General features: G+C 52.7%; 1 protein-coding gene across 2 annotated transcripts in view; it reads left to right on the top strand.

Moving 5' to 3' along the window:
• CELSR1 (cadherin EGF LAG seven-pass G-type receptor 1) overlaps positions 1-23,999 on the top strand; it is a 174,665-nt gene extending 150,666 nt beyond the window's left edge. The window contains exons 23-35 of one of the 2 annotated variants that reach the window (XM_060188786.1): positions 1,167-1,293; positions 3,867-4,067; positions 15,753-15,927; positions 16,694-16,806; positions 17,047-17,126; positions 18,135-18,261; positions 18,826-18,951; positions 19,180-19,274; positions 19,570-19,673; positions 19,898-20,047; positions 20,712-20,933; positions 21,120-21,381; positions 22,095-23,999. In XM_060188786.1, coding sequence (XP_060044769.1) covers positions 1,167-1,293; positions 3,867-4,067; positions 15,753-15,927; positions 16,694-16,806; positions 17,047-17,126; positions 18,135-18,261; positions 18,826-18,951; positions 19,180-19,274; positions 19,570-19,673; positions 19,898-20,047; positions 20,712-20,933; positions 21,120-21,381; positions 22,095-22,104 — 1,792 coding nt within the window. In that variant the 3' untranslated portion in view covers positions 22,105-23,999. Of the gene's footprint in view, positions 1-1,166; positions 1,294-3,866; positions 4,068-15,752; positions 15,928-16,693; positions 16,807-17,046; positions 17,127-18,134; positions 18,262-18,825; positions 18,952-19,179; positions 19,275-19,569; positions 19,674-19,897; positions 20,048-20,711; positions 20,934-21,119; positions 21,382-22,061 lie in introns of both variants that reach the window. The other variant, XM_007522468.3, reaches the window with a different exon arrangement.
• The last annotated feature ends 1,105 nt before the right edge of the window (positions 24,000-25,104 follow it).

The following is a 25,104-nucleotide window of genomic DNA, read 5'->3' as shown; positions in this document are numbered from 1 at the left end:
CACCTGCTGGCACCCAGGCCACAGCCTCCCGGGATTAACACACTGGGCCCAGGAGCCCTTCCAGGCAGCTCAGGAACCCCCAGATGTGTGGGAAGGGACCCTGTACCAGGCCGCAGTCCCTGACCTCAGCCTGGCGCCCCCATGAGACCAGCAGGGCCGCTGCTGGGGCCAGTTGCCCAGCCTGTCACCTCCATGCTGAGCCCTTGAAACTCGGGCCAAGGTCTGTGTGTCTGGGAGTCTGTCTTGTACGACATAGACTTTCCCTAAATGGTGGGTCCATTCAGTTTAGTGGGTGTCCAGTTGGAGGCCCTACTGGGCACCGTGCTGGGTGCCCAGGGCTCACGCCGAGAAGCACGTTTGACATGGTGAGGAGACTGGGCATCACCCCTTCCCTTCTTCTGTGTTGCCCAAGTTCTCATTAACGAGCAGCCAGCACAGTGTCTGGGGCATAACAGCCACTTGGCTCACAAAAGCAAGACTGAAGGGCCTGCTTTCGCCCTGCAGGGCGTGCCAAGGGCTGCTGGCAGACACAGCCGTCTCCCGTGGCCTCTGATTGAATCCCGGCAATTAGCGGCTGTGCTAATTACCCTCCTGCCTCCTGCGGCGCCTATTATCTGAGTCCTGACGCTCAGGGCGGACGTGGAGTGGCCTTCACATCCCATTTTGCAGATGAATAAACTGAGGATCAGAGGAGAGGCTCAATTTTCCCAGGACCAGGAGGGCAGGGCTCAGGGCCTGAGATGTACCGTCAGACTGGGGCTTCCCAGCAGGGAGACTGAAAAAGAGGGCCCCAGTTTCCATAAAATGTCGCGCAGTTTGAAGATGAAAGTGGAAATAAATTTCTCAAATCTTTCTAGACTTCTAAGAAGCTTGGAGTACAAAGTGACTGAACAACAAGTTTCTGACATCGGGGCCCACGAGGTCCCTGGTGAAGTTTTACTACTGGCTGATGCTTACAGCCCAGATCACACTTAGAGGGTGCTGACCCCCAAGTTCACACAGCCCCAGGGTAGGGGACAGCGTTTCGCTCTGGTGTGAGCGTGGCTTGGATGATAGAGGGATTCGAACAGGCAGTGGCTGTTTTGCCACCCTTTCCTGGTGGGGTAGGATGACCCAGAGGCCCCTGTGGATGCAGCGCGGCCTCACCCCGTCTCCTTTCTCCACAGCACGGGGGACAGTGGAGGATGGTCGGCCAAGGGCTGTGAGCTGCTGTCCAGGAACCGCACCCATGTCGCCTGCCAGTGCAGCCATGCCAGCAGCTCCGCCGTGCTCATGGATATCTCCAGGCGTGAGGTGGGCACGGCTTCCCTGGCCCCCTGGCCTGGCTGGCATACCCAGGCTTCGCCTAGCTTCCCCTTCAACCTCCAAAGAGAGAGGGGGGCAGATGGCGGAGAGAGCATAATGGTTATGCAAAGAAACGTTCCTGCCTGAGGCTCCAAGCTCTCAAGTTCAAATAAAAGAAAGTAAAATAAATAAATAAATAGGTGTTTTTAGTCTCAAAAGAGAGACTTAGAGAGAGAGAAAGGAAGGAAGAAAGAAAGAAAACCTGCCCCTGGACAGACTCAGTCTCCTTCTGAGCACTTCAAACAAAGCCAGACGACCATTAGAAGCGGCGTTAAATGTGGGATTGGCCAGAATCTGTTCACATTTCCATAACAAAACTTCTTTTTAAAGGGGGGGGCCGGTTTCCAAAGAAGCCAGGTTGTAAATTAGAAGCCGGGCTGCAGACCCTGACTGGGGCTGGAAAAAGACTCCAGGGACAGACGGCTCACTTCAAAGCAGGGTGCTCGGGCTCTGTTAGATGATGCTGTTCCTACCTCACTTTAGAGTTTAGGGGAGAAAAGACACTGCTGGTGGAACAAAGAGAGATTCCCCCTCAGCTCCACACCCTGGCCCCCGAGACAAAGGGAGGCCCCCACAGGAGCGCGGGCAGAAGCTAATGTTTAACCTCTGCGCTTTCAGTGGCCTGGGAGCCGGCTGGCCTCTAAGGACCTGGGGACGAATTGGCAGTGGGGCCCGAGCTGGGCATGCAGGGACGCTCGGGTCTGGGAGCCGGGACAGAGTCCTGGGGTAACCTCTCTTCTGCCTGCTTTTCAGGCCTGGCTGTGGCCCAAAAGGCTGGCCTCTGTCCCTCTCCAGGGCTTGCTGGTGTCCAGTGGCCCGAGTCTGGCACATTCTTGGGAGGCTGAGTAAGCCTGTGCATCAGGGTGACATGCCCTCCGGACGCCCACTGTGCCAGTGGGTGCTCCCCAAAAGTGAGCTCACTGAGAAGGTGGCAACGGTCTCAGGCTAGAGGGAGTTAATTCTGTGTTTCTTTGTCCACATAGAGGCAGGATTTGGGGGTCCTCTGGTGGCCAGGAGGCTGAATAGAGCCTGGTGCTGACTCCTGGTGCTGACTCCTGGTGCTGAGGGGGCCAGGGTGGGGAGGAAGCTGATGTAGGTAGAAGCAGTCAGAACAGGGAAGGAATCCAGGCTTCCATGGCCCCGGAGCCCAGAGCCAGAAGTCTGACCCCCAGTTACAGGAACTAAGGAGCCACCACAGCTTGTGAAGCAGGAAGGCAGGCCCTGGGGGCCAGCGCCCTGGCAGTGGCTGCTGAAGGAGAAATCTGGAGCTCTCGAGCCTCAGACTCCAGCCCCATCCTGGCCCCCAGCAGAACCCTGGGCAGTTTCCACTGTGTGTGAGCTCAGAACGGTGCTTCCTGGAAGTCATCACTAGTTGCAGCTGCTGGTTCTCTGAACGTCACACGTCCACGGGGCTCGGGAGGCTGGACAAGAGTCCTGCTTTGCAAAAAAGCACAGAGGACAGTAGCCTTGTCCAGGCACACCTGCCACTGGTGTAAACTGAGTCTGTTTGCAAGGTCTTACCTGGTTGGAAGTCTTACCCTGGTTGTGGTAGATAGACTCAGCGTGTCCTGGACATCAGGTGAGATTTTCATGACTTTTTGTTGTTGTTGTTAATTGCCTCCAGGGTTATTTCTGGGGCTCAGTGCCTACATGACAAATCCACTGCTCCTTGTGGCTGTTTTTTCCTTTCCATCTCTCTTCCTGTCTCTCTTTTAGACACAGAAAGTGAAAGGGAAGGGGGGGATACACGGATACACGGGAAGCACTGCTTCAGGCTACAGAAGCTTTAACCCCTGCAGGTGGGGACCGGGGCCTTGAACCTAGGTCCCTGTTCATGGTGCTGTGTATATTCTGCCAAGGTGCACCACTGCAGCCCCAGTTTTAAAACTTTTTTGTCGGGTTTTTTTTTTTTTTGATTGTGGCAAATCATGTATAATATAAACTTCATCTTGTCAGCCATGTTGAAGTGCCCAGGTCAGTTAAATGAGGGCACAGCTGTTCCCAGAATTTCCCACCCTCCTTCCCCACTGACTGTTTGTTTGCCTTTGCTCTTGGTTTTTTTTTTTTGCCTCCAGGGTTATCACTGGGGCTCAGTGCCTGCACTATGAATCCACTGCTCCTGGAGGCTATTTTTTCCCTTTTGTTGCCCTTGTTGTTTATTGTTGCTGTTGTTGTATTATTATTGTTGTTGTCATTGCTGTCATTGTTGTTGGATAGGACAGAGAAAGGAGGGGAAGATGGGGTTGGGGGGGAGACACCTGCAGACCTGCTTCACAGCCTGTGAAGCGACTCCCCTGCAGGTGGGGAGCCGGGGGCTTGAACTGGGTTCCTTACGCCAGTCCTTGCACTCTGCACCATGTGCGCTTAACCCGCTGCGCTACCGCCCGGCCCCCTGCTCTTGGGTTTTTAACTGCATGGTTCCTGTTGGTCTTTAGTCATCTGACAACCAACACGTGAATGGGTTCTGGGCGTTTGCTCAGAACCCCGGCCTCACCTTGCACTTGTCGCCATCCCGCCCGCAGCACGGAGAGGTCCTGCCCCTGAAGATCATCACCTACGCTGCCGTGGCCCTGTCCCTGGCCGCCCTGCTGGTGGCCTTCGTCCTGCTGACTCTGGTGAGGACGCTGCACTCCAACCTGCACAACATCCACAAGAACCTCATCGTGGCGCTGTTCTTCTCGCAGCTGGTCTTTGTGGTTGGCATCGCGCAGACGGAGAACCCGGTAAGCCCCCCACCCCAGCCCACCCCTGCCACCCTCTTCTGGGCTCCAGGCTCCACACGGAGGGGCAGGAGGTGCATCCTTCCTCACAGCTGGGGCAGGAGAGAAGTCACCTTTTGCAGGGCACTGTGGTGTCCTTTCAGGGGTCACTGGGGAGTGTGGAGCCCATTTCAGTGGCTGGCTGCTTTGTCCCTGGTGCCAGGAGTGTCAGAGAACCTAGGCGCTCCACACGTGGTGGCTCTTACCTTGCTGTCACTAGGGCTTGGTGCTGGTGCTATGAATCCACCACTCCCAGTGGCCATTTTTTTTTTATTTGATAGGACAGAGAGAAATGGGGGGGGAATGATTGAGAGAGGGAGAGAGAAAGACAGACACAGGGGCCAGGCGGTGGCACACTTGGTTAAGTGCTCACATTACATTGTGCAAGGACCCACGTTCAAGCCCCTGATCCCTACCTGCAAGGAGAAAGATTTATGAATGGTGACGCAGGGCTGCAGGTGTCTCTCTGTCTCTTTGCCTCTTTATCTCCCCCTCCCTTCTCAGTTTTCTTTCTGACTCTATCCAATAATAAAGGAAAAGAAAAGAAGCCCCATCCCTTAAAGTAAAAAAAAGAGAGATAGACAGACACCTGCAGGTGGGGAGGGGGGCTTGAACCCAGATCCCTGTGCATGGTAATGTGTGCGCTCAGCTGGTTGTGCCATCGCAACGCCCACCCCTGAATCTGGTAACCTCATAAGGTGTCAGCGTTGTGTGTCAGTCCCCTGAATCCTGTGAGCTGTGTCTGAAGCTTCATCACCTGACACCCCGTTGATGGGTGTCCCTGCCGGTTGGTGTCTGTTCTATCTTCTGAGGTGTTGTGGCTGTGTTTTGTGTTTTTAGTGAAAGCTCAAGTGCTTCCCTAGAGGGGAGGAAAAGTCGAGAAGGGGTTCAACTCTGGGGGTGTAGAAAAATGAGCAGGAAGGAAAAAGAGTGGACTGAGGCAGAGGAATGAAATGGTGAGCCTCAGCTGGAACTGGTTAAATACAGGGATGTCTTTCCTGAGCCAGTCCAGTCATGTAGGCTGACGGGGGTGGGCTAACTTCAGTTTTAGGGAAAAAAGAACAGTGGTGGCCAGGGAAGTGGTGTGGTGGGTAGAGCACCTGACCTCTGATCACGAGGTCCTGGGTTTGCCCCCTGGCATTGCATGATGCTGTGGCATTCTCTCTCTCTAATGTTTCTTTTTTTTTTACTTTTAATTATATATTTTTAAATATTTATTCCCTTTTGTCGCCCTTGTTATTATTATTGTTATTGATGTCGTTGTTGTTGGATAGGACAGAGAGAAATGGAGAGAGGAGGGGAAGACAGAGAGGGAGAGAAAGATAGACACCTGCAGACCTGCTTCAACTACTTGTGAAGCGATTCCCCTGCAGGTGGGGGTCAGGGGCTCGAACCAGGATCCTTACTCTGGTCCTTGCGATTTACGCCACCTGCACTTAACCCGCTGCCTGACTCCCCTACGTATTTTTAATGAGACACACACACAGAGGGAGAGGGACAGGAAGAAGGAGACCAGACTCTAGCATATGGTGGTGCTGGGGATTGAACATGAGACGTTAGAACCTCAGGTATGAAAGCCTTTTACAGGGAGTGGGCGGTGGCGCAGCGGGTTAAACGCACGTAGTGCAAAGCACAAGGACCGGTTTAAAGATTCTGGTTTGAGCCCCAGCTCCCCACCTTCAGGGGAGTCACTTCACAGGTGGTGAAGCAGGTCTGCAGGTGTCTTTCTCCCCGCTCCCCTGTCTTCCCCTCCTCTCTCCATTCCTCTTTGTCCTATCCAACAATGATGACATCATCAACAATAACTACAACAACAATGAAATACAACAAGGACAACAAAAGGGAAAATAAATATTTTTAAAAATTAATAAAGATTGCCAAAAAAAAAAGTCTTTTACAAAACTGTTATGCTGTCTCCCCAGTCCTTTTTTTTTTTTTTAAAAATGGTAATGCAAAGAGACTCATGTCTGAGATTCACTCCAGCTGCACCACTATAAGCCAGAACTGAGCAGTGCGTTTATAAAAACAGACAGAGGCCAGGCAGTAGCGCCCCCGGGTTAAGGGCACATAGTACAAAGTGAAAGGATCCCGGAGGTTCAAGCTCCTGGCTCCCCACCTGCAGAGGGGAGGTCTCTTCACAAACGATGAAGCCAGTCCTCAGGTGTCTATCTCTCTCCTTTCTGCCTTCCCTTCCTCTCTCAGTTTCTCTCTGTCCTATCCAACAACACCAACAGTGGAAAAAAGATGGCTGCCGAGAGCAGTGGATTCATAATGCAGGCACCAAGCTCCAGCAATAACCCTGGAGGCAAAAACAAAAACAAACAAGGGAGCTGGGCTGTAGCGCAGCAGGTCAAGCACACATGGTGTGAAGCTCAAGGACTGGCATAAGGGACCCCGGTTCAAGCCCCCGCCTCTCCACCTGCAGGGGAGTCGCTTCATAGGTTGTGAAGCAGGTCTGCAAGTGTCTATCTCTCCCCCTTCCTGTCTTGCCGATTTCTCTCTGTCCTATCCAACAACAATGACAACAACAGCAATAATAACAACAATGATTTAAAAAAAAAAATTACAAAGGAAGAAAAACAACAAACAGAAAACCCATGCTGTATAGTCATCCTGGAGACAGTGGATATGTGAGGTGTGGAGGGCTCACAGGGTGTCATGTGGATTCACGGGTGTCATGTGGGGTGTCCAGCCAGAGCTGTAAAGCTAAAGCAACCTTTTCTGGATGGACTGAGGCAGTCACTCACACCCCCACCCCCTAACTCCAACCCCCTCTTTAAAGCCATCGAGCCCTCCAGCTTGGGGACAGTGAGAGCTTGGATGGGGGTGGAGGGCTGTGGTGGTTAAAACTGGGGAGGGCTTGGGCCTGCTACTGATTACTCTCTCTCCCTTGGGGCTTTTTCCCATGGTAGGTAAGGGTGGTCTGTGTCCCCAGGGTGGGCTGTGGAGCTTCCTGGCCAGGCCACACTCAACCCCCAGCCACTCTTAAGACATTGACTGGGGAGACCCACCATAGCACCCCAGGAGGCTGGCCCACCTCTGAGCTTCCCAGGTTCTTGCTGGGAGTTGGGGGCATGGAGTTCTCAGCCAAGCCGCTTGGCCTCTGGACAAGAGAAGATAGGATTCTTTCCAAACTCGGGTTTGGAATAGCCAACCCAGATGTGGTGTTTTACTAGTGAATTAACATGTAGACTTTAGAAACCTGCTGATCTGAAAAATAAAGCAGTCAGTTGTTTTACCAGCAAGATGGGTGAATGTAGGAACTCAGAATTTATGTATTAGAAGACACAAAGTGATTTTAGAAATTCAAGGGTATGGGTTCGAGACCCCTGTCCCCACCTGCAGGGGGAAGCTTCACAAGCAGTTAAAGCTAAGTGCTGCAGGTGTCTGTCGGTCTCCTTCCCCTCTCAATCTCTTTTTTTTTCTCCAGGGTTATTGCTGGGGCTAGGTGCCTACACCACGAATCCACTGCTCCTGGCGGCCATTTTCCCCCCTTTGTTGCCCTTGTTGTTTTATCATTGTTGTGGTTATTGTTATTGTTGTTATTGATTCATTGTTGTTGGATAGGACAGAGAGAAATGGAGAGAAAAGGCAAAGACAGAGAGGGAGAGAAAGACAGACAGCTGCAGACCTGCTTCACCGCCTGTGAAGCGACTCCCCTGCAGGTGGGGAGCCGGGGGCTTGAACCAGGATCCTTATGCCGGTCCTTGCTCTTTGCGACCCACTGCACTACCACCTGACCACCCCCCTCAGTTTCTTTCTGTCCTATCAAATAAGTAATTAAAAAAAGGAAAAAATTGGCCGCAGGAAGCAGTGGATTCCTGTGCAGGCACCAACCCCCAGCAATAACCCTGATGGGAAAGAGGGGGAGAAAGAAAGAGATGGGGAGAGGGAAAAATTCAGTGGTAATATGAAGTCATACGAAAATATTACATGTCAGACCCTCTAGGGTGTAATAAAAGCAGAACTCAGAGATTAATATACAGCGTTTGAAAATAGAACAAAGAAAAAAAATTAAGTGGTTCAACTTGAGTTTTAGAAAAAGAACAATGCAGGATGGGGTAGGTAGCATCGTGGTTATGCAAAGAGACTGTCATGTGTAAGGCTCCAAAGTCCCAAATTCAATCCCTGAGCTATCAAAAGCCAGAGATGACCAGTGCTCTGTTAAAAAAATAAAATAAAAAATAGGGAGTCGGGCGGTAACGCAGCAGGTTAAGCACATGTGGCGCAAAGCACAAGGACCGGCGTGAGGATCCCAGTTCGAGCCCCCAGCTCCCCACCTGCAGCGGAGTCGCTTCACAGGCGGTGAAGCAGGTCTACAGGTGTCTGTCTTTCTCTCCCCCTCTCTGTCTTCCCCTCCTCTCTCCATTTCTCTCTGTCCTAACAACGATGACATCAACAACAATGAAAAACAACAAGGGTGACAAAAAAGGGGAAAAAAAACTTAAAAAAAAATATACACACACACGTTAAAGAAAAAAGAGCAATGCACTTAATCCTAGAGAAAGTCAAAAGATCACAATAAAAGCTGAGATCAAGGCAGTAGGAAAAAGACAAAACAAAATAAGTAAATTAGTTGATAAGAAAAAGAATTAAAAACAGGGCCGGGTTGTGCAAGGACCCGGGTTTGAGCCCCGAGACCCCATCTGCAGGGGTCTTCATGAGTGGTGAAGCAGAGTGAAGGTGTCTCTCTGTCTCTTCCTATCTCCTCCTCCCCTCTCGATTTCTGGCTGTCTCTATCCAATAAATAAAGACAATAAAAAAGAAAAAAGAATAAAAGCATAAACAGCATTGGATGTTTTCAAATTTTGAGCAAGTTCATGTTAACACATAGGAAGTATGAAGCGAATAAGTTCCTCAAAAAAATACAACTCTTTTTTTCAAAGCCAAATTAAAATAGAAATTCTAAATAGTCATTAAACCATTAAAGAATTTGCTTTTGTGCATTAAAAGGACACATGCTGCTGAGGGTGGGGATAGGTCAGTTATCTTAGGAACACCAGAGTGATTTCACATTATAAAAGTAAACGTCATGGCTCGGGAGGTGGCGCAGTGATACAGCTTTGAATTCTTGAGCATGAGGTCCCAAGTTCGACCCCAGGCAGCACATGTGCCAAAGTGATGTCTGGTTCTTTCTCTCTCCTCCTGTATTTCTCATAAGTAAATTTAAAATCTTTTAAAATTTTTTTAAATTACTTATTTTCCCTTTTGTTGCCCTTGTTGTTTTGTTGTTGTGGTTATTATTGTTGATGTCGTCGTTGTGGGATAGGACACAGAAATGGAGAGAGGAGGGGAAGACAGAGGGGGAGAGAAAGATAGACACCTGCAGACCTGCTTCACCGCCTGTGAAGTGACTCCTGAGGCAAGTGGGGATCTGGGGGCTCGAACCGGGATCCTTATGCTAGTCCTTGAGCTTTGTGCCTTGTGCGCTTAACCCGTGGTGCTACCGTCCAACCCCCAATTAAAAATCTTAAAAAAAAAAAAAAAAGATAGGGAGTTGGACGGTAGCGCCGCGGGTTAAGCACACATGGCGCAAAGCACAAGGACCGGCATAAGGATCCCGGTTCGAGCCCCCGGCTCCCCACCTGCAGGGGGTTCGCTTTGCAGGCGGTGAAGCAGGTCTGCAGGTGTCTATGTCTCTCTCTCTCCCTCTCTGTCTTCCCCATCTCTCTCTGTCCTATCTAACAATGATGACATCAGTAACAACAACAGTAATAACTACAACAACAATAAAAAACAACAAGGGCAACAAAAGGGGAAACAAATTTTTTAAATTAAAAAAATAAAGATAAATGTCATTCATGTCTCATTAGTGCTTTTAAGGGGAAAATATGAATGCAGAAAAAGTTGTTGGTATATTTCATACCCATTCATGATCAAGGAAGGAAGGAAAAAGAAGAAAGGGAGAAAACCAGTTAAAGAACCAGAAGGGGTGGAGGAGGAAACAGCATGATGGGTCTGCAAAAGACTTCCAAGCCTGAGGCTCTGAGGTCCCAGGTTCAATCCTCCATACCACCATAAACCAGAATTGAGCAGTGCTCTGGAAAACAAAAATAGGGCCAGACAGTGGTGTACCTGGTTAAGCGCACATGCTACAGGCTGCAAGGACCCAGGTAAGCCTCTGGTCCCCACCTGCAGGGGGGAAAATCTTCATGAGTGGTGAAACAGTGCTGTAGCTGTCTCTCTGTTTCTGTATCTCCTCCTCCCCTCTCAATTTCTCTGTCTCTAATAATACATACACACATATATATTTAAACAAAATTAGGAGTAGGAGTGAATGTCTTAACCCAATGAAGGCCAGCCTCCTAGCAGCCAAAGGGGAGCAGCCGTTCTGCTAGGCCCTCATCATCCTGCCGACTGGCCCTGGGCCCCCTGGCTAGGTCAGGAACCTTCCAGAAGGATCCATGCGAGGCTGCTCTGAGCCTGAGCACGGAGCTCAGAAGCCTCTGAGTAGGAACAGGAGAAACCAAAGCTGTCACGAGATGTTTCGACTCTATAAGTAATATTTGGGCCCGACAGAAGAATCCAACATGATTGACAGACACGCCATGAGGAAGTAGTCGGAGAGTTTAGCACCTGTAACAGGCAGTGACTTTACTGGAGGTAGACCGAGTATACACAATTTACGTGTGTGTGTATTTCACATGTAATTCACGGAGGAGAGGGGTGTGTAGGTGGCCGCTCCAGAGAAGGGAGAGACTGCCTGTGGGTGGGTATGAATAGGGCTGTAGCCTGAGGGGGAGCAGGTCTGGCAGAATCCAGCAGATTCCATCCAGCTGAGCTGGGTAATGTTGAGCCGAAGGAGGTGGACTGGTCAGCTAGAGCCCAGTGTGTGAGACAGACCTGCGGTGGGGGGGGGGGGGGCAGTGGTGCTGAGAGAAAGGAGAGTCAAGTAGGGGAGGGAGGCAAGCTGGTGGCTCTGGCTACAGGTGATACTCCAGATTTTACAAAGGGCATACACTTAAGGTCTGCATCTCCTTGACTGCAGGCAGTGGGGGGCGGGGACCCCTACACCCTCAGGAGGGAGGTGGGCAGGCAGGCAGATGGAGTCTGGGCCTGGCATACAGAGGCAGCCCCTTCTCACTCGGCAGACCAGCCTGGGAAAAACATCCCACCCTCCAGGTTACTCCTGAGACTGGGGGCCACCCCCACCCCCATCCCCTTGCAGCTCCCACAGTCTGTCTGCCGTTCTGCTAGGCCCTAGCACGCCCCCAACTTCAAGCAGGTCTTTCTTTATCAGTGAGCCCATCAGACAGGTTCAAGCTCTCAATGGGTGACTCATCACAAAACCCTTCAAGTGTGCCTGTGAGTGCTCTGTGAATCAAGTGAGGGGACCTGAGGGTGGAGCGGAGTGGCCACACCTTGCAGCTGAACACCGCCTGTGAGAGGGGAGAGGCCCCTCCACCTTCCCCGCCCTGACTCATGCTGCCGGTAACAAGTGGCCGGGCCTGCACGCACCGGTGAGCTTGAAGAGGAAAAGGAAGGAATGTGGGTGCACAGAATTCGAGGGGCTCGGCTCCGTGCCTGGGCGCTCTGTAAACTCCTGGTCCCATCTCTGGGTGCGGTGCTCATCTCCCAGATCACTGGCAGGCCAGGCTGATTTATTATGCGTTAGTGCTTTGTCTTTGTTCAGTTTCTGGAAAAGGGTAGCACATTCAGTACTTCAGCCTGAGCCTGCATGGCCCCGTTACGTCTTTTAAGCGTATTCCTAACACATCTCTGATTTTTTTTTTTTAAGAGGTGGTTTTGTGGGATTACTTTTTCATGGCCTTTAAGGCAATAAGCCAGCCAGACGCCCCTTCTCCCTTCTCCGAAGCCCATCTTGGGAGATGCACAGGGGGGAGCTGGGAGTGTCTGAGCTGGGGTTCACCTGGCCTGGCCCCTCAAAGCACAGACTTTGCCTCCTGACCTTGCCCAGTGTCCTGGGGGCTCTTTCTGGAAAGAGCAGGAAGATTAACTTGGGAGCAGGTGGTCCTGGGATTCCCAGGGAGCCTGCGCTTTGCTGAGCGCCCCCACACTGGCCTGGTGTCTGGACAGAACCGCGCTCAGGGTAGACCGACACGGAGGCCCCACTCCTGCTATTGTTTCCAGAGAGTGGGGAGGGGGGGGTGGTTACTTTTACATTCAGATACAGAGAGAGGGAGGGAGAGACACATCACCAGAGCCTCCTTGGGCACCTAAGTCCTGTGTGCAGCAAGGCATGCATCCTGCCCAGTGAGATACCTCTCCTGCACACCTCTTGTTTTTGAGTCTTTGTGGGGAGTTTTCTGGCACAGACTTGAGGCTTAGTGGATGGTATGGCAATGAGGAGTGGACAGACTTGTCAGAGTTGAGTTCCAGCTGGGGGCGCGTTCAGGGATTTTTGTCTCCTCTCCCACCCCACCAGGCCAGCCTCCTAGCAGCCAAAGGGGACTATCCCTCATCGTCCTGCCGACTGGCCCTGGGCCCCCTTCCAGAAGGATCCGTGCAAGCCTGCTCTGAACCTGAGCACAGAGCTCTTCAGACCTGGAGCTCTGGACAGTGGGCTGTACAGACGGTGTCCCTGGCCCTATCTGCCATGCCTCTTCCTGTCCTCGCCCCAACATCTGTGTCCAGGGACACAGGCCGGATGCCGGCCACAGCAGCCCTGCGGAGCAATGGTCTGCTTCCTGCTGCTGGGCCACCGACCAGACAGCCCCACCTCTCCAACCCCTGTATTTTCTGTGGAAGATGTCAGGCTCTGGTAAGGCAGGCTCAGTGAGCCAGTTCCTGTTTTGTGGAGAGGTCATGAAAGATGCCGTTCAGGCTGGGGAGACAGCATGATTGTGATGCTCTCATGTCTGAGGCTCTGAGTTCACAAGTTTAGTCCCCAGCACCACCAGAAGCCAGAGCTGAGCAATACACAGCTCTCCTTCTCTCTCTCTCTCTCAAATAAAATAGTAAAACAATAATAAAACCATCCCTCTTCCCTGCACCCCGGCACCCTATAAGTCACAGGGCCAGCCCACCAAGGCCGAGATCACAGTTCTGGAGTCCACAGCAATGCCGAAGCCTAGAGCAGAGCAGTACTCTGAGCTCTGTCGGTCAAAGTGATAAATATATTTTTTGAGTTCTATAAGACCTTTTTATTGGCGGGGGGGGTAGTTAACAGATGGCAGGTTTATTACCACGTGGGTTTATTTGGATACGTAAATCCTTGGCAGTAAAATAAGTAAAGCAGGCAAGACTGGCTAGCCGTGTGTTATGGAGCATTGAGTCTCTATAAGATCCTTTTTTTTTTTTTTTTTGTAAATTTCTTTACTGGGAGTTAATGGTTTACAGTCGACAGTAAAATACAATAGTTTATACATGTGTAACATTTCCCAGTTTTCCACATAACAATTCAACCCTCACTAAGTCCTCCTCTGCCTAAAGTAATAAGTCTTAAGAGAAAGAAAAGTTGCAGGAGTCAGCTAATGGCGCACCTGGCAGAAAGCACACATCTTCACGCACAGGGACCCAGGTTCAAGCTCCTGGCCCCCACCTGCGAGTGTGTGGGGGAAAGCTTCATGAGCAGTGAAACAGGGCTACAGAGGTCTCTCTTTTTTCTCTCCCTGTCTCTTCTTTCCTCTCAATTTCTCTCTGTCTTTATTTAAGAGAAAGAGAGAGAGCCAGCAATGGGAGCAGTGGATTTCTTGTGGAGACAGAGTCTCAGCAATTACGTTTTTTTTTTTTTTTTTTTTTAGTTTACTATTTATTAGCTAGAGACAGAGAGAAACCAAGGAGGAAGGGGTAGATAGGGAGAGAGATAGACGCCCGCAGACCTGCTTCACCATGCATGAAGCTTTTCCTCCTGCAGGTGGTGATCAGGGACTTGAACTCAGGTCCTTGTCCATTGTAACATGTGGGTGGAGGGTAGGTAGCATAATGGTTATGCAAACAGACTCTCATGCCTGAGGCCCCAAAGTCCCAGGTTCAATCCCTGCACTACCATAAGCCAGAGCTGAACAGTACTCTGGTTAAAAGGAAAAAAAAAAAAAAAGGAATTTAATTTAGACATCATTTCTTACAAATTACAAAATCAGAGTAGGAATAAGGAAAAAGTTAGATTGCATTGTAACATGTGTGCTTAACCAGGTGCGCCACCACATGGCCCCAGTGGCAATTACTTTTAACAACAGAGATTAGAGCACTGACGGACTCTGGCCCATGGTTTTATGTGCACGGGGGGGGGGGGCTTCAACCTGGGGTGTCCAAGCCTCAGGCATGAGAGTCTGGTGCACAACTGCTTCTCCATCTCAGTGACACTCTTTAAAACCGAACATCAGGAAGTCGGGCGGTAGCGCAGCGAGTTAAGCGCAGGTTTCGCAAAGCGCAGAGACCAGCATAAGGATCCTGGTTCAAGCCCCCAGCTCCCCACCTGCAGGGGAGTCGCTTCACAAGCGGTGAAGCAGGTCTGCAGGTGTCTGTCTTTCTCTCCCCCTCTCTGTCTTCCCCTCCTCTCTCCATTTCTCTCTGTCCTATCCAACAAAGATGACAACAATAAGAACAACAATAATAAAACAACAAGGGCAACAAAAGGGAATAAATAAATAAATATTTAAAAGAAAAAAAAACTGAACACCATTTCTGAGTCTGAACACATCACATAAAAAGACTTCCTGTTTGTGATCCAGGAGATGGCACAGTGGTTAAAGCATTGGATTCTCAACCATGAGGTCCCAAGTTCAATCCCTGGCAGCACATGTACCAGAGTGATGTCTGATTCTTACTATCTCTACTATCTTTCTCATGAATAAATAAATAAATTCTAAAAAAAAAAAACTTCCTTTTTATCTTAGGAAGGTCTTCGACTGGGGTCTGGACGCTTAAATGCACATAGTGTGAAGCGCAAGGATCCCTGTTCAAGTCCCCGGCTCCCCACCTGCAGGGGAGTCAGTTCACGGGCGGTGAAGCAGGTCTGCAGGCCTTTCTCTCCTCCTCTCTGTCTTCCCCTCCTTTCTCCATTTCTCTCTGTCCTATCCAACAACAGCAGCAGCAATGGCAACAATAACATCAACGACAAGGGCAACAAAATGGGAGAAATGGCCTCCAGGAGCAGTGGATTTGTAGTACAGGCACCGAGCCCCAGAGATAACCCTGTAGGCGCAGAAAAAAGAAAAAAAAAAAAAAAAAAAGCAAAGAAAAGCAAGGTCTTAGACCTGTGAGGTGAGGTAGCTCTAGATAATATACCCGTTTTCCATGGACAGAACTCAGGTTTGAGACTGGCCCCACTGCACTGGAGGAAGCTCTGGTCCTGTTCTCTCTCCATTTCTCTCTCCTTCTCTCCCTCCTTCCCCTCTTTCAGCCTAAAAAAGGAAAAAGCCTAGAGCAGCAATGCCCAACCATAAAAAGGTCTTGAGTTTCTGCTTGCCTCTGGTCCTTCTGGCTCTTGCTGGTGATGCCGATCCCAGTTGAGGAAGGTCCCAGGGGCCTCTGTGCAACCCCCGCCTGGGCTCCATTCCATGTGGGGCGCCTGGCACTCAGCCACAGACAGGTGGCCCGCATGGCAGAAACGATGAACTCTTTCCCTTGTCAGACCTCCAGCCCCTCACGTTCGCAAGAGGCTTTTCCTCTGCCTCCGCCCCTGGCCCCGGCTGCCCAACTTCAGCCCGCAGGGGCTGGCGCTGAGCAGGGTTCCTGTCTCCGCAGTTCTTGTGCACAGTGATCGCCATCCTCCTGCACTACGTCTACATGAGCACCTTCGCCTGGACCTTTGTGGAGAGCCTGCACGTGTACCGCATGCTGACAGAGGTGCGAAACATTGACGTGGGGCCCATGAGGTTCTACTACGTCGTGGGCTGGGGCATCCCGGCCGTCATCACAGGTGAGGACAGCGTGAAGCCACCCCACTTGGGTACCCAGTTGCCCCTGCTGGCCCAGGGGCCCATGTCAGATTAGCCACCACCCAGGAAGAGTCCCCTGTCCCCACTCCTGCTCCAAACACTTGTCTGCACACGTGTTACTGCCCGACCCACCTGGGATGGGGGTGAGGGGCAGGTGTTCCTGCCCAGGTGTGAGCTCCTCACGGGCCAAACCACACAGGGCTTTGTCTGCGGCACCTACTGGGTGCACAGCTGAGGGAGTGAATGAATGAGCATGACAGCAGCACGTTTCACTGTGTCACAAAATCCAGGTTTGTTCTCTGTGCCTCTGTGGACCAGCTGCCTGCAGCTCCAGAGTCTCAGGTAGTTCAGGGCCAGGTGGTGGCACACCTGGTGAAATGCACACATTACCATGTGCAAGGACCCAGGCTCAAGCCTCTGTCCCCACCTGTAGGGGGGGAAAGCTTCGTGAGTGGTGAAGCAGTGCTACAGGTGCTTATTTCCCTCTCTATCTCCCTGTCAATTTCTCTCGGTCTATATTCAATGGTAAATAAATAACTTAAAAGGGGGCACTGCTCTTGGCCACAGGTAAGCCCCCACCTCCAGGAGAACAGGGCCAGAGTTGGGGAGGAGGCACGATGCTGGCCCATTCTGAAGTAGAGCATGATGTGACAAGGACCTCTACCTGGGGACCTTACCCTGGGTGGGGCTGAGCCCACTGGGACTGCTCCTCCCAGGAGCTGGCCTCACTCTCCTCTCCCTGTGCAGGGCTCGCAGTGGGCCTGGACCCCCAAGGCTATGGAAACCCCGACTTCTGCTGGCTCTCCCTTCAAGACACCCTGATCTGGAGCTTTGCTGGGCCCGTCGGCACAGTTATAGTCGTGAGTATCAGGTTCCGTTGATTCTCGGAGACGGAAGTAGGGCCCCTCAGAGCCTCTTCTGGTCAAGTCACTGGCTCCTCTGAAGAGCTGAGTGATGAGGTCCCCAGGTTTGAGGACCTGGGTCCAGATCTGGATCTGGCCCTAAGAAATCTGAAGATTCCTAAGAGCGTTTGGCTTTTGAAGGTCTGCTGTGACCGTGCAGTCAGGCAGCCCACTTGACTTTTTTTCTTCTTTTTTCAGGTTAACACAGTCATTTTTGTCCTATCTGCAAAGGTTTCCTGCCAAAGAAAGCATCATTATTATGAAAGGAAAGGGATTGTGTAAGTCAACACAAACCCTAACTGCTGGGTGAGGTCAGTGTTGAGGACTGCACTCCCCGCCTCCGTGCCCTCTGACCCCTCGCGGCTCAGAATCTGGCTCTGACTTAATCACGCTCGGTGCCTCTTCGTGTACTAACTAGCTGTTCAATGTACGCCTGCTGCCTCGCCCCTCCACCCATTGCGTGAGCTGGGGGGGCTGTATTGTGGTGCTTAGAAAGAGTTTGGTGGTGGGGGGTGGTGCTGAGAGATGGCACACCTGGTTAAGTGCACACGTGACCAAGTACAAGGACCTGGGTTCGAGCCTGCATGCAGTGGGGAGGCTTCACAAACGGTGAAGCAGGTACTGCAGGTATCTCTTTTCTGTCTCTTTCCCTCTCTATCTCCCCATCTCCTCTCAATTTCTCTCTGTCCTAGCAAATAAAGAAAAAAAAAAAGGTAAAAGGTTGCCGGGAGCAGTGGATTTGCCATGCAGGCACCGACCCCCGGAGATAACCCTGGTGGAGATAAGGAAAAAAGCGTAGGGGCAAGGTGGTAGTGCAGAGGGTTAAGCGCAGGTGGCGCAAAGCACAAGGACCGGTGGGAGGATCCTGGTTCGAGCCCCCGGCTCCCCACCTGCAGGGAGTCACTTCACAGGTGGTGAAGCAGGTCTGCAGGTGTTGGTCTTTCTCTCCCCCTTTGTCTTCCCTTCCTCTCTCCATTTTTCTCTGTCCTGTCCAACAACAATGACATCAATAACAACAACAATAATAACAAGAATGATGATAAACAAGGGCAACAAAATGGGGAAAAAATGGCCTCTAGGAGCAGTGGATTCGTAGTGCAGGCACCGAGCCCCATGAATAACCCTGGAGGCAAAGAAAAGAGAAGAAAAGAAAAGGAAAAAAAAAAAAGCATCAGGGGAAGGGGAAGGGGAAGTACTAGCTGATGGATGGATGGGCAGGTGGGTGGGCAACAGGCTGGGAGGGAGCTGGACGCATAGCCACAGAGACTGTCTGTCCCCTGCTGCAGCACCCTGCTGAGGACCGCCTTCCTCCTGCTGCTGCTCAGCAGCGCCACCTGGCTGCTGGGGCTGCTGGCCGTCAACAGTGACGCGCTGGCCTTCCACTACCTCTTCGCCATCTTCACCTGTTTACAGGTAGGCGGTGGGGTGACAGGCCCCCTGTTGCCTGGGCCGGTTCCTAGGAGGCTGTAGTCAGCTGTGAAGAAGCTCCGAGTGGCTGGGAAGGGCCCCAGAGACCATGACCCAGCCTCCAGGCCGTGTCCTTGCCGGGCATCGGGTGTGGCCTCGCTGTGCACCAGCAAAGGTTGCTGTCCCCAGTGCAGAGCCCCATGGTGACCCCACTCCTTGGTTTCTTGCACCTATCAGGATAGTCTTCGGCCGAGCCAGAGAGGGGCCAAGCCCACTGGTGTTCCCAGAGGGTGTCAGCCACACACAGGTCACATAAAGGAAAGGACTGCCCAGGAAGGCGATTGATTAGTGATGTAGGTGGCCCTGGGGCTTGTCCTGGGATGAGTTCCTGCCAGCTCCCAGCACACGTAGGCACACCCAGGCCCCCTCTGCAGCTTGCAGCACCTCCCCACCCCGCCCTGGATCTCTGCAGCCAGGGAGCCAGACTGGCTCCCAGCTCCCCTCAGCCCTGTGCGCTGGCATCTGGGGTGCCCTGTCCTGGCCTCTGGCTGACCCACGACCGCCCTGCAGGGCCTATTTGTCCTCCTGTTCCACTGCGTGCTCAACAGGGAGGTCCGGAAGCACCTGAAGGGGGTGCTGGCTGGGAAGAAGCCGTACCCAGACGACTCGGCCACCACCAGGGCTACCCTGCTGACGGTAGGAGGGGCCTGGATCTCGTGGACTCTGGGCTGTGTGTTCCGGGGTTGGGGGGTGCTGGGAAGGGGTAGGGCTGGCATTCTGCCGGGTGCTAGAATCTAGCTGAGTCTGCTAGATGGGGCCTATCGAGCCCCACTTTGCAGGGAGGGACCCCAGGCAGTAGTGAGGCTCCCCCCGCCTCCCAGCTCCCAGCCCCGGCAGGGCAGTAACAAGTACCTCTTCCCCCAGCGTTCCCTCAACTGTAACAACACGTACATTGAGGAGCCCAATATGTTCCGCACGGCCCTTGGAGAGTCCACCGCCTCGCTGGACAGCACCGTCAGGTCAGGCAGGCCTTGTCCCGTGTCCGTCCTTGGTATCCTTTGCGGGTGAGCCAGTGCTTAGAGCAAACATGTACTCTGTGGCTTCTGCCCCTACCCCAGCGGGAAGGCTCCCAAGCTGGGTGTCCCACTGTAGAGGGATCTGTTTCCCCACTCACACAGCTGCCTCTTGTGAAAGAGAACCTTCCAGAGCCCTGCTTGGCCCCCCTGGCATGTGCAGAAGGCACTTGATAACTTTGGGTGGCTGTGCACACGTCCCTGGGCCACATGCTGAACCCACCCCCACTACCCTCTCTAGGAACGAAGGAGGCCAGAAGCTTAGCGTGGCCTCAGGCCTGGCGCGGGGTGGCCATGGAGAGCCAGATGCTTCCTTCATCCCTCGGAGCACTAAGAAGCCCCACGGTAGGTGTCCCCTGAGGGGGCTCCATGGGTGCCTAGGGCAGGAACCTTTGGCCGGCTCCCATTGTCCTGTGGTCCTTGGAGAAGGTCTGGTCGGAGCTGGCGTCTGCAGCCTCGTCGCTGTGGGAAGGTCGGCAGGGGCCCGGCTGGCCTGATGCCTGTGCCCAGAAGCAGCCCCTCACCTGGATTCTGAGCCTGTCCCTGCTGTCCGCCTCCCACCCCCACAGACCATGACTCAGATTCAGACAGCGAGCTGTCCCTGGACGAACAGAGCAGTTCTTACGCGTCCTCACACTCGTCGGACAGTGAGGAGGATGGGGTAGAGGCAGAAGACAAATGGGACCCGGCCTTGGGCCCCGTCCACAGCACCCCCAAAGGTGAGCAGTGAGGGGGACAGCAGGCCTGGCTAGTAGGCCGCAGTGGGCCCTCGGCTGTGACAGGACACGCGTGGGAGGTGGTGGCTGGGGAGCCCTCTCCCCATCCAGGGGAGGCAGGGTGAAGGACCTCTCTGGGGACCCTTGCTAGAGGAGGGACCCTATGAAACTGAGCCACAGGGGGCCTGGCGTTGGCACACGTTACCATACACAGGGACCCGGGTTCAAGCCCCTCGTCTCCAGCTATAGGGGGACACTTTATGAGTGGTAAAGCAGGGCTTCAGGTGTCTCTTGCCCTATCTCCCCCACCTCTCAATTTCTCTCTGACCCTCCTAATAAAGTAGAAAGAAAAAAGTGGCCACCGGGAGCAGTAGCCTGGTGTTGGCAGTGAACCCCAGGATAACCCTGGTAGTAATAAAACAAAGAAACAAAAACCCTACTGTTGGCTGAGTGTTGGGACGCACTGAAGCAGAAGATCCTGGGGTCCCTGACAGGCCCTTCCCTCTGTGGGCCCCAGTTTCCCTACCTGGAGGCCTGGGAGGGGTGGACCTGGACTGTCAGGGCCCAGCTTCCCCATGAAGGGAGGAAGAGTCCTGGAGCCTCTAGAGAGAAGGTCCAGGTGTGGGGGGTGGGGGTGGGGCTAATGAGGGTCCCTGCTGTGCCTCAGTGGACACCGTGCTCAACCACATCTCTGCTGGCTGGCCCGATGAGAGCCTGGCGGGGAGTGACAGCGAGGAGCCTGGCGAGAAGCCCCGTCTCAAGGTGGAGACCAAGGTCAGCGTTGAGCTGCACCAGGATGGCCAGGGCAACCACTGCAGAGAGCACCCCCCAGAGCCCGGCGGCAGCGGCGGTGGCGGGGCCCCCACCAAGCTCCCGGAGCAGAGAAAAGGTGCCCCAACACCCCCAGAAATCCCTGGTCCTGAGGGAGGAGGCATTTGGGGGTACAGGGTGTGTGGAAGCCTGGGGAGGCTGGGTTGACTACCTAGAGGTCTTAGGGGGTTTGCGCTCAGATCTGTGGGGACTTTCTCCCAAGTGGCTGCACCGGCCTGACCTGGCCCTGTCTCTCACTGCCCAGGCATCTTGAAAAACAAAGTCACCTACCCACCACCACTAGTAGACAAGACACTGAAATCCCGGCTCCGGGAGAAGCTGGCTGAGTGTGAGCACAGCCCCGCGTCCTCCCGGTCGTCCTCCCTGGGCTCTGGTGATGGGGTCCGAGCCCCTGACGGTGCCATCACCGTCAAGACCCCACGCAGGGAGCCGGGGTGTGAGTACCATAACGGCATGGCCATGAATGTGCGGACCGGGAGTGCTCAGGCCAACGGCTCTGACTCTGAGTGAGTAGCCTTGACCTTGGCGGGTGGAAGGAAGTAAGGCGGTGCCCCCTGCCAGCTTGCCCTGTGACCCTGTGTTCACAAATTCCAGAGTGGGCAGAGGTTGGGCCTCGGCTGCAGCCGACCACACAAAAAGCTTCCGCTGGGAATCTTGTAGAAATGGGGCAACTTCCTTTCTTTGGGGGCCCACTGAGGGCTAAATTAGCCAAACCTCATCGTCCTGCCTAGCTCGGAAATTCTAGGATGCAAGGCCCTGCTGGACTAACCGTTCTGTAAACACCATCTCCTGGGTCCAGGAGCACTGCTCTGCACTTGACAGACCGAACAGGCATGGGAAACTTGGCTGGGACCCCCAAGGCATTATTGACCTCTCGCCCTCCTACGTCCTCCCCTGCATCCTCCCTCCTATGGAGAATGGCCTGTTCTTCCAGAAAAGCCATCCCCAAACTAAAAGGGTTTGCCTGCTACACTCCCCCCCCCCCTTAGGTGCCTGGACTCGCCTCTCTCCTGCCTTCCATCTGTGTCCACACACGCTTTCTTCCTTGGCACCCCTGGGCATCACCTGTCCCCACTGGGGGGTGGTTCTGCCCCTGCATAACCAGCTGAGCAGCCCTGGGCCATTTCTGGCAGGGGGTAAGCCTTGCTGACCCTCTGCCCGCCTGATGGCTTCTTCCCACGTGCAGAGGCAGTAACGAAACTTCAATTTGAACCATCAGGAAACTGTGAGCCATGCCTGCCACCTCCACCCAGCACTCTGTGCTGTGTCTTCATCCTGCCTTTGGACCCTGGAGCCCAAGGGGCCACTGCCCTTCCGGTGAAGCAAGTCCTGGTTGTGGAGGTCACTGTAGGAGCAGTTCCCTGACTGGCAGTCCAGACATGGAGTCCTTGGCTAGCTCTAGGGTCTCAGGGCCCACGTGACTCTGGGACAAATGCCAAAGGCCACAGGCAGGAGTCGGTGAGGACTCCTGGGCCAGCAATGCTCCATCTCAAGACTACAGAGCATGCTGGCCTGGACAAGAGACCTAATACAGATTCCTCAAGGTTGAGGGGGAACTGCCAGGCTGAATGTGCCAGTTTGGGGGCACTGGACACAGAGGACTAAAGGTCCATCTGCCTGTGTTGACATCTCCCTGTAGTCCAGACCCCTGGCAAGTAGCTCAGCAGTGCTTTATAAAGCCAACTATTTCCCCATGTTCGAAGAGGTGTATGTGTTTGTGTGTGACACTCAGGAGACAAAAACCCGAGTCCATTTTGCATTTGTACTGGGGCATATATGGAACAACCTCTCACTAGGAAGACTGTAGTTGGACTTGAACCTGGTGAGCATGGATGCTGCCAGCCTCCCAGTTCACTGAAGGAACAGCGTGTAGACAAAGGTCCCCGTGAGGCTGCTTTCAGCCAGTGCCCAGAGCCTTTGGGTATCACACATCGCCTGCCTTGATGATTTTGACAAGAGTCAGGGCCATTTGGGATTGTGACCTGTGTGGCATGTGTTGTCTGGCTGTGCTTGACACACTGGTCACTCCTTGGCCACCCCCTTCACTGGATCCCCTCCAGCCCTATAAGGCCTCCCTGGCTCCCTTCCCAGTTGGCAGGTGGGGGCTTTCCTTTGTCCCTCAGCGGCTCCTGTTCCTGGTAGGACTCAAGAGCGTTCACACACTGTGATTCAGTGGAGGAACGAGGGCTTCCAGGGTGTCGTAGTCCTTCCTGCCAATTTTCTGGCTCTCTTATAGATACCCAGGACCAGGATCCCCAGGCAGATTGGGGTCCCACCCCCAAGTCTGACCAATTACTTCATTTTGCTTCAAATCGCCAATTGTGCACAGGGACAAAGCCACAGCCACACTTTTCAGTGGTTACCAGGCTGCTTTTTGGGAAATTCCCACCAAGGACTGGCTTTAACTGTCCCGCCACGGGCAGTTGGTGGTGTGGCCTGAGGGGCTGTGGACAGGAGCCCAGAATGACTCAGACGCTATTTCAGTGTTTCCTTTGTTCTTCAAATCAGGTGCCCAACTAAACTATCAGCAAAGCTGCTTCCAAATAAGGGAAACCATAACATAGGGTGAGAGTTTAGCTGAACGCAAAGATTTGCTCTGATGAAGACGCTGGCACCAGCCTTTATGGACAACTCAAAGTGCACCTGAAACAGGGCAGCTGCTGAGGCTTCACTACAGAAATGAAATGAGATCCCAGAGTTCTGGATCCTGAATGAATTATAAATGTGCCTTAACAGTCAAGTGGCTTTTTGAAAAGACAAACAATGGTCTCTTCAGGTGCTCCCCCCCGGCGAGCCATTTTCCAATAAGAAGACATTTGAATCTTTGGTATCTGAAAGCATCCCCTTTCCTATTACCACTTGCTATTTTGCAACTGGATTTTGCCCCTTGAGGTGTAGTATTTTTAAAAATCTGGTTAGAACTGTAAACAAAAGAAATTAATTCCTCGGTTTTTATTAAGACAAGAAAAGATGTAAACCTATTTTTTATGACTTCAAAACTATGGATGAGATGTGACACTGGAGGAATTTTTTTTTTTAAACAAATGTATATTTATTAATGTTCAGAACACTGGATGACAACTCAGATCAGAGTCTACAATAAATTAAGGTTTCTGAATTTGTACTTCTGCTGTAGTGGTTTCAGCTCCTCCTTTCCTAAGCAGCCCTGGAGGACTCGGGCCAGGAACTGCGGGAGTTTCCACCCATTCTCCTCCAGGCTTATCCTACTTGCGGTTTTCTGAGATCTTTCAATTTCTGCTGCCATCAAACCTGGGAAAATCGATGCCTGTTTTCCTGTTTCTCCCCACACGTCTTTTCTTCTGGAGCTCCAGTGACACAAGCACCACACTTCAGTACTGCCCATGCGTTCCTGAAGCCACTGGTTTTTTCCTCCCTATTTCTTTCCATGTTTTTCTGTTCTTCAGATTTGATCATTTCTAGCGGCAGATTTGCAAGTTAGCTAAGTCCTCTGTCACCGTCAGTCTGCTGTTGTCTATACAGTGGATCTTAGGTACTGAAAGCTCTTAACTTTCCATTTGGTGCCCTTCATTTCATATCTATCCGTCTTTATTCTTTTTCTCTCTGTTCTTTCGCTCTGATCATGTCTAGCGGCAGATTTTTAGGTTAATCAAGCCATGCCTCTGCTGTCTGCACTCTGGGGCTTTATCCAGGGAGTCTTCAACATGAGGCTCGAAACTCCCCCACCTGGTTCCTGCCCACGGCTCTGTGTGTGCTGAGGGCTGCTCTGTCCCCCGTGTTAACAGCTGCTGTCAAGTCTGGTAATTAGAATGGCCAGGTCCTCCCTGGAGCTCAATTGTCAACTGTTCCCCAGCCCTTTCCTGGTTCCCTGTACTGATGATTTCAAACAAAACCCCCAGTGGACATTTTGAATATTATGTAGCTCAGGGCTCTGTCAGTTTGTTGTAGCAGGCTGGGCCAGACCCCTGGAGTGTCCCATGTGTGGAGGTGAGGCCTGGCTGGGCTCCGTGTTGTGTAAGAGCCCTGCTGCCAGGGTTTGCAGCAGGTATGGGGCCTGAGAGGGCAGATTACAGTGCAGTTCTGTTTGAAGAGCCTTTGCTCTCCGCCCCTAGGGTCTGTTCTGTGTACCCACATCCGGGGTGAGCCAGCATGGAAAATGAGAATCCTCGGCTCTGGTTAAGATCCACCACCTCACTCACTCCAGCTTCTGGGGACACCACTTTTAAGTCTGCCTGGAAAGATGGGTTCTC

Source organism: Erinaceus europaeus, chromosome 4 (genome assembly GCF_950295315.1).
Source record: "Erinaceus europaeus chromosome 4, mEriEur2.1, whole genome shotgun sequence".
Classification (NCBI taxonomy): Eukaryota; Metazoa; Chordata; class Mammalia; order Eulipotyphla; family Erinaceidae; genus Erinaceus; species Erinaceus europaeus.
Note: the sequence above shows the minus strand (reverse complement) of the source record. Positions and strands in the feature narration are given on the sequence as shown.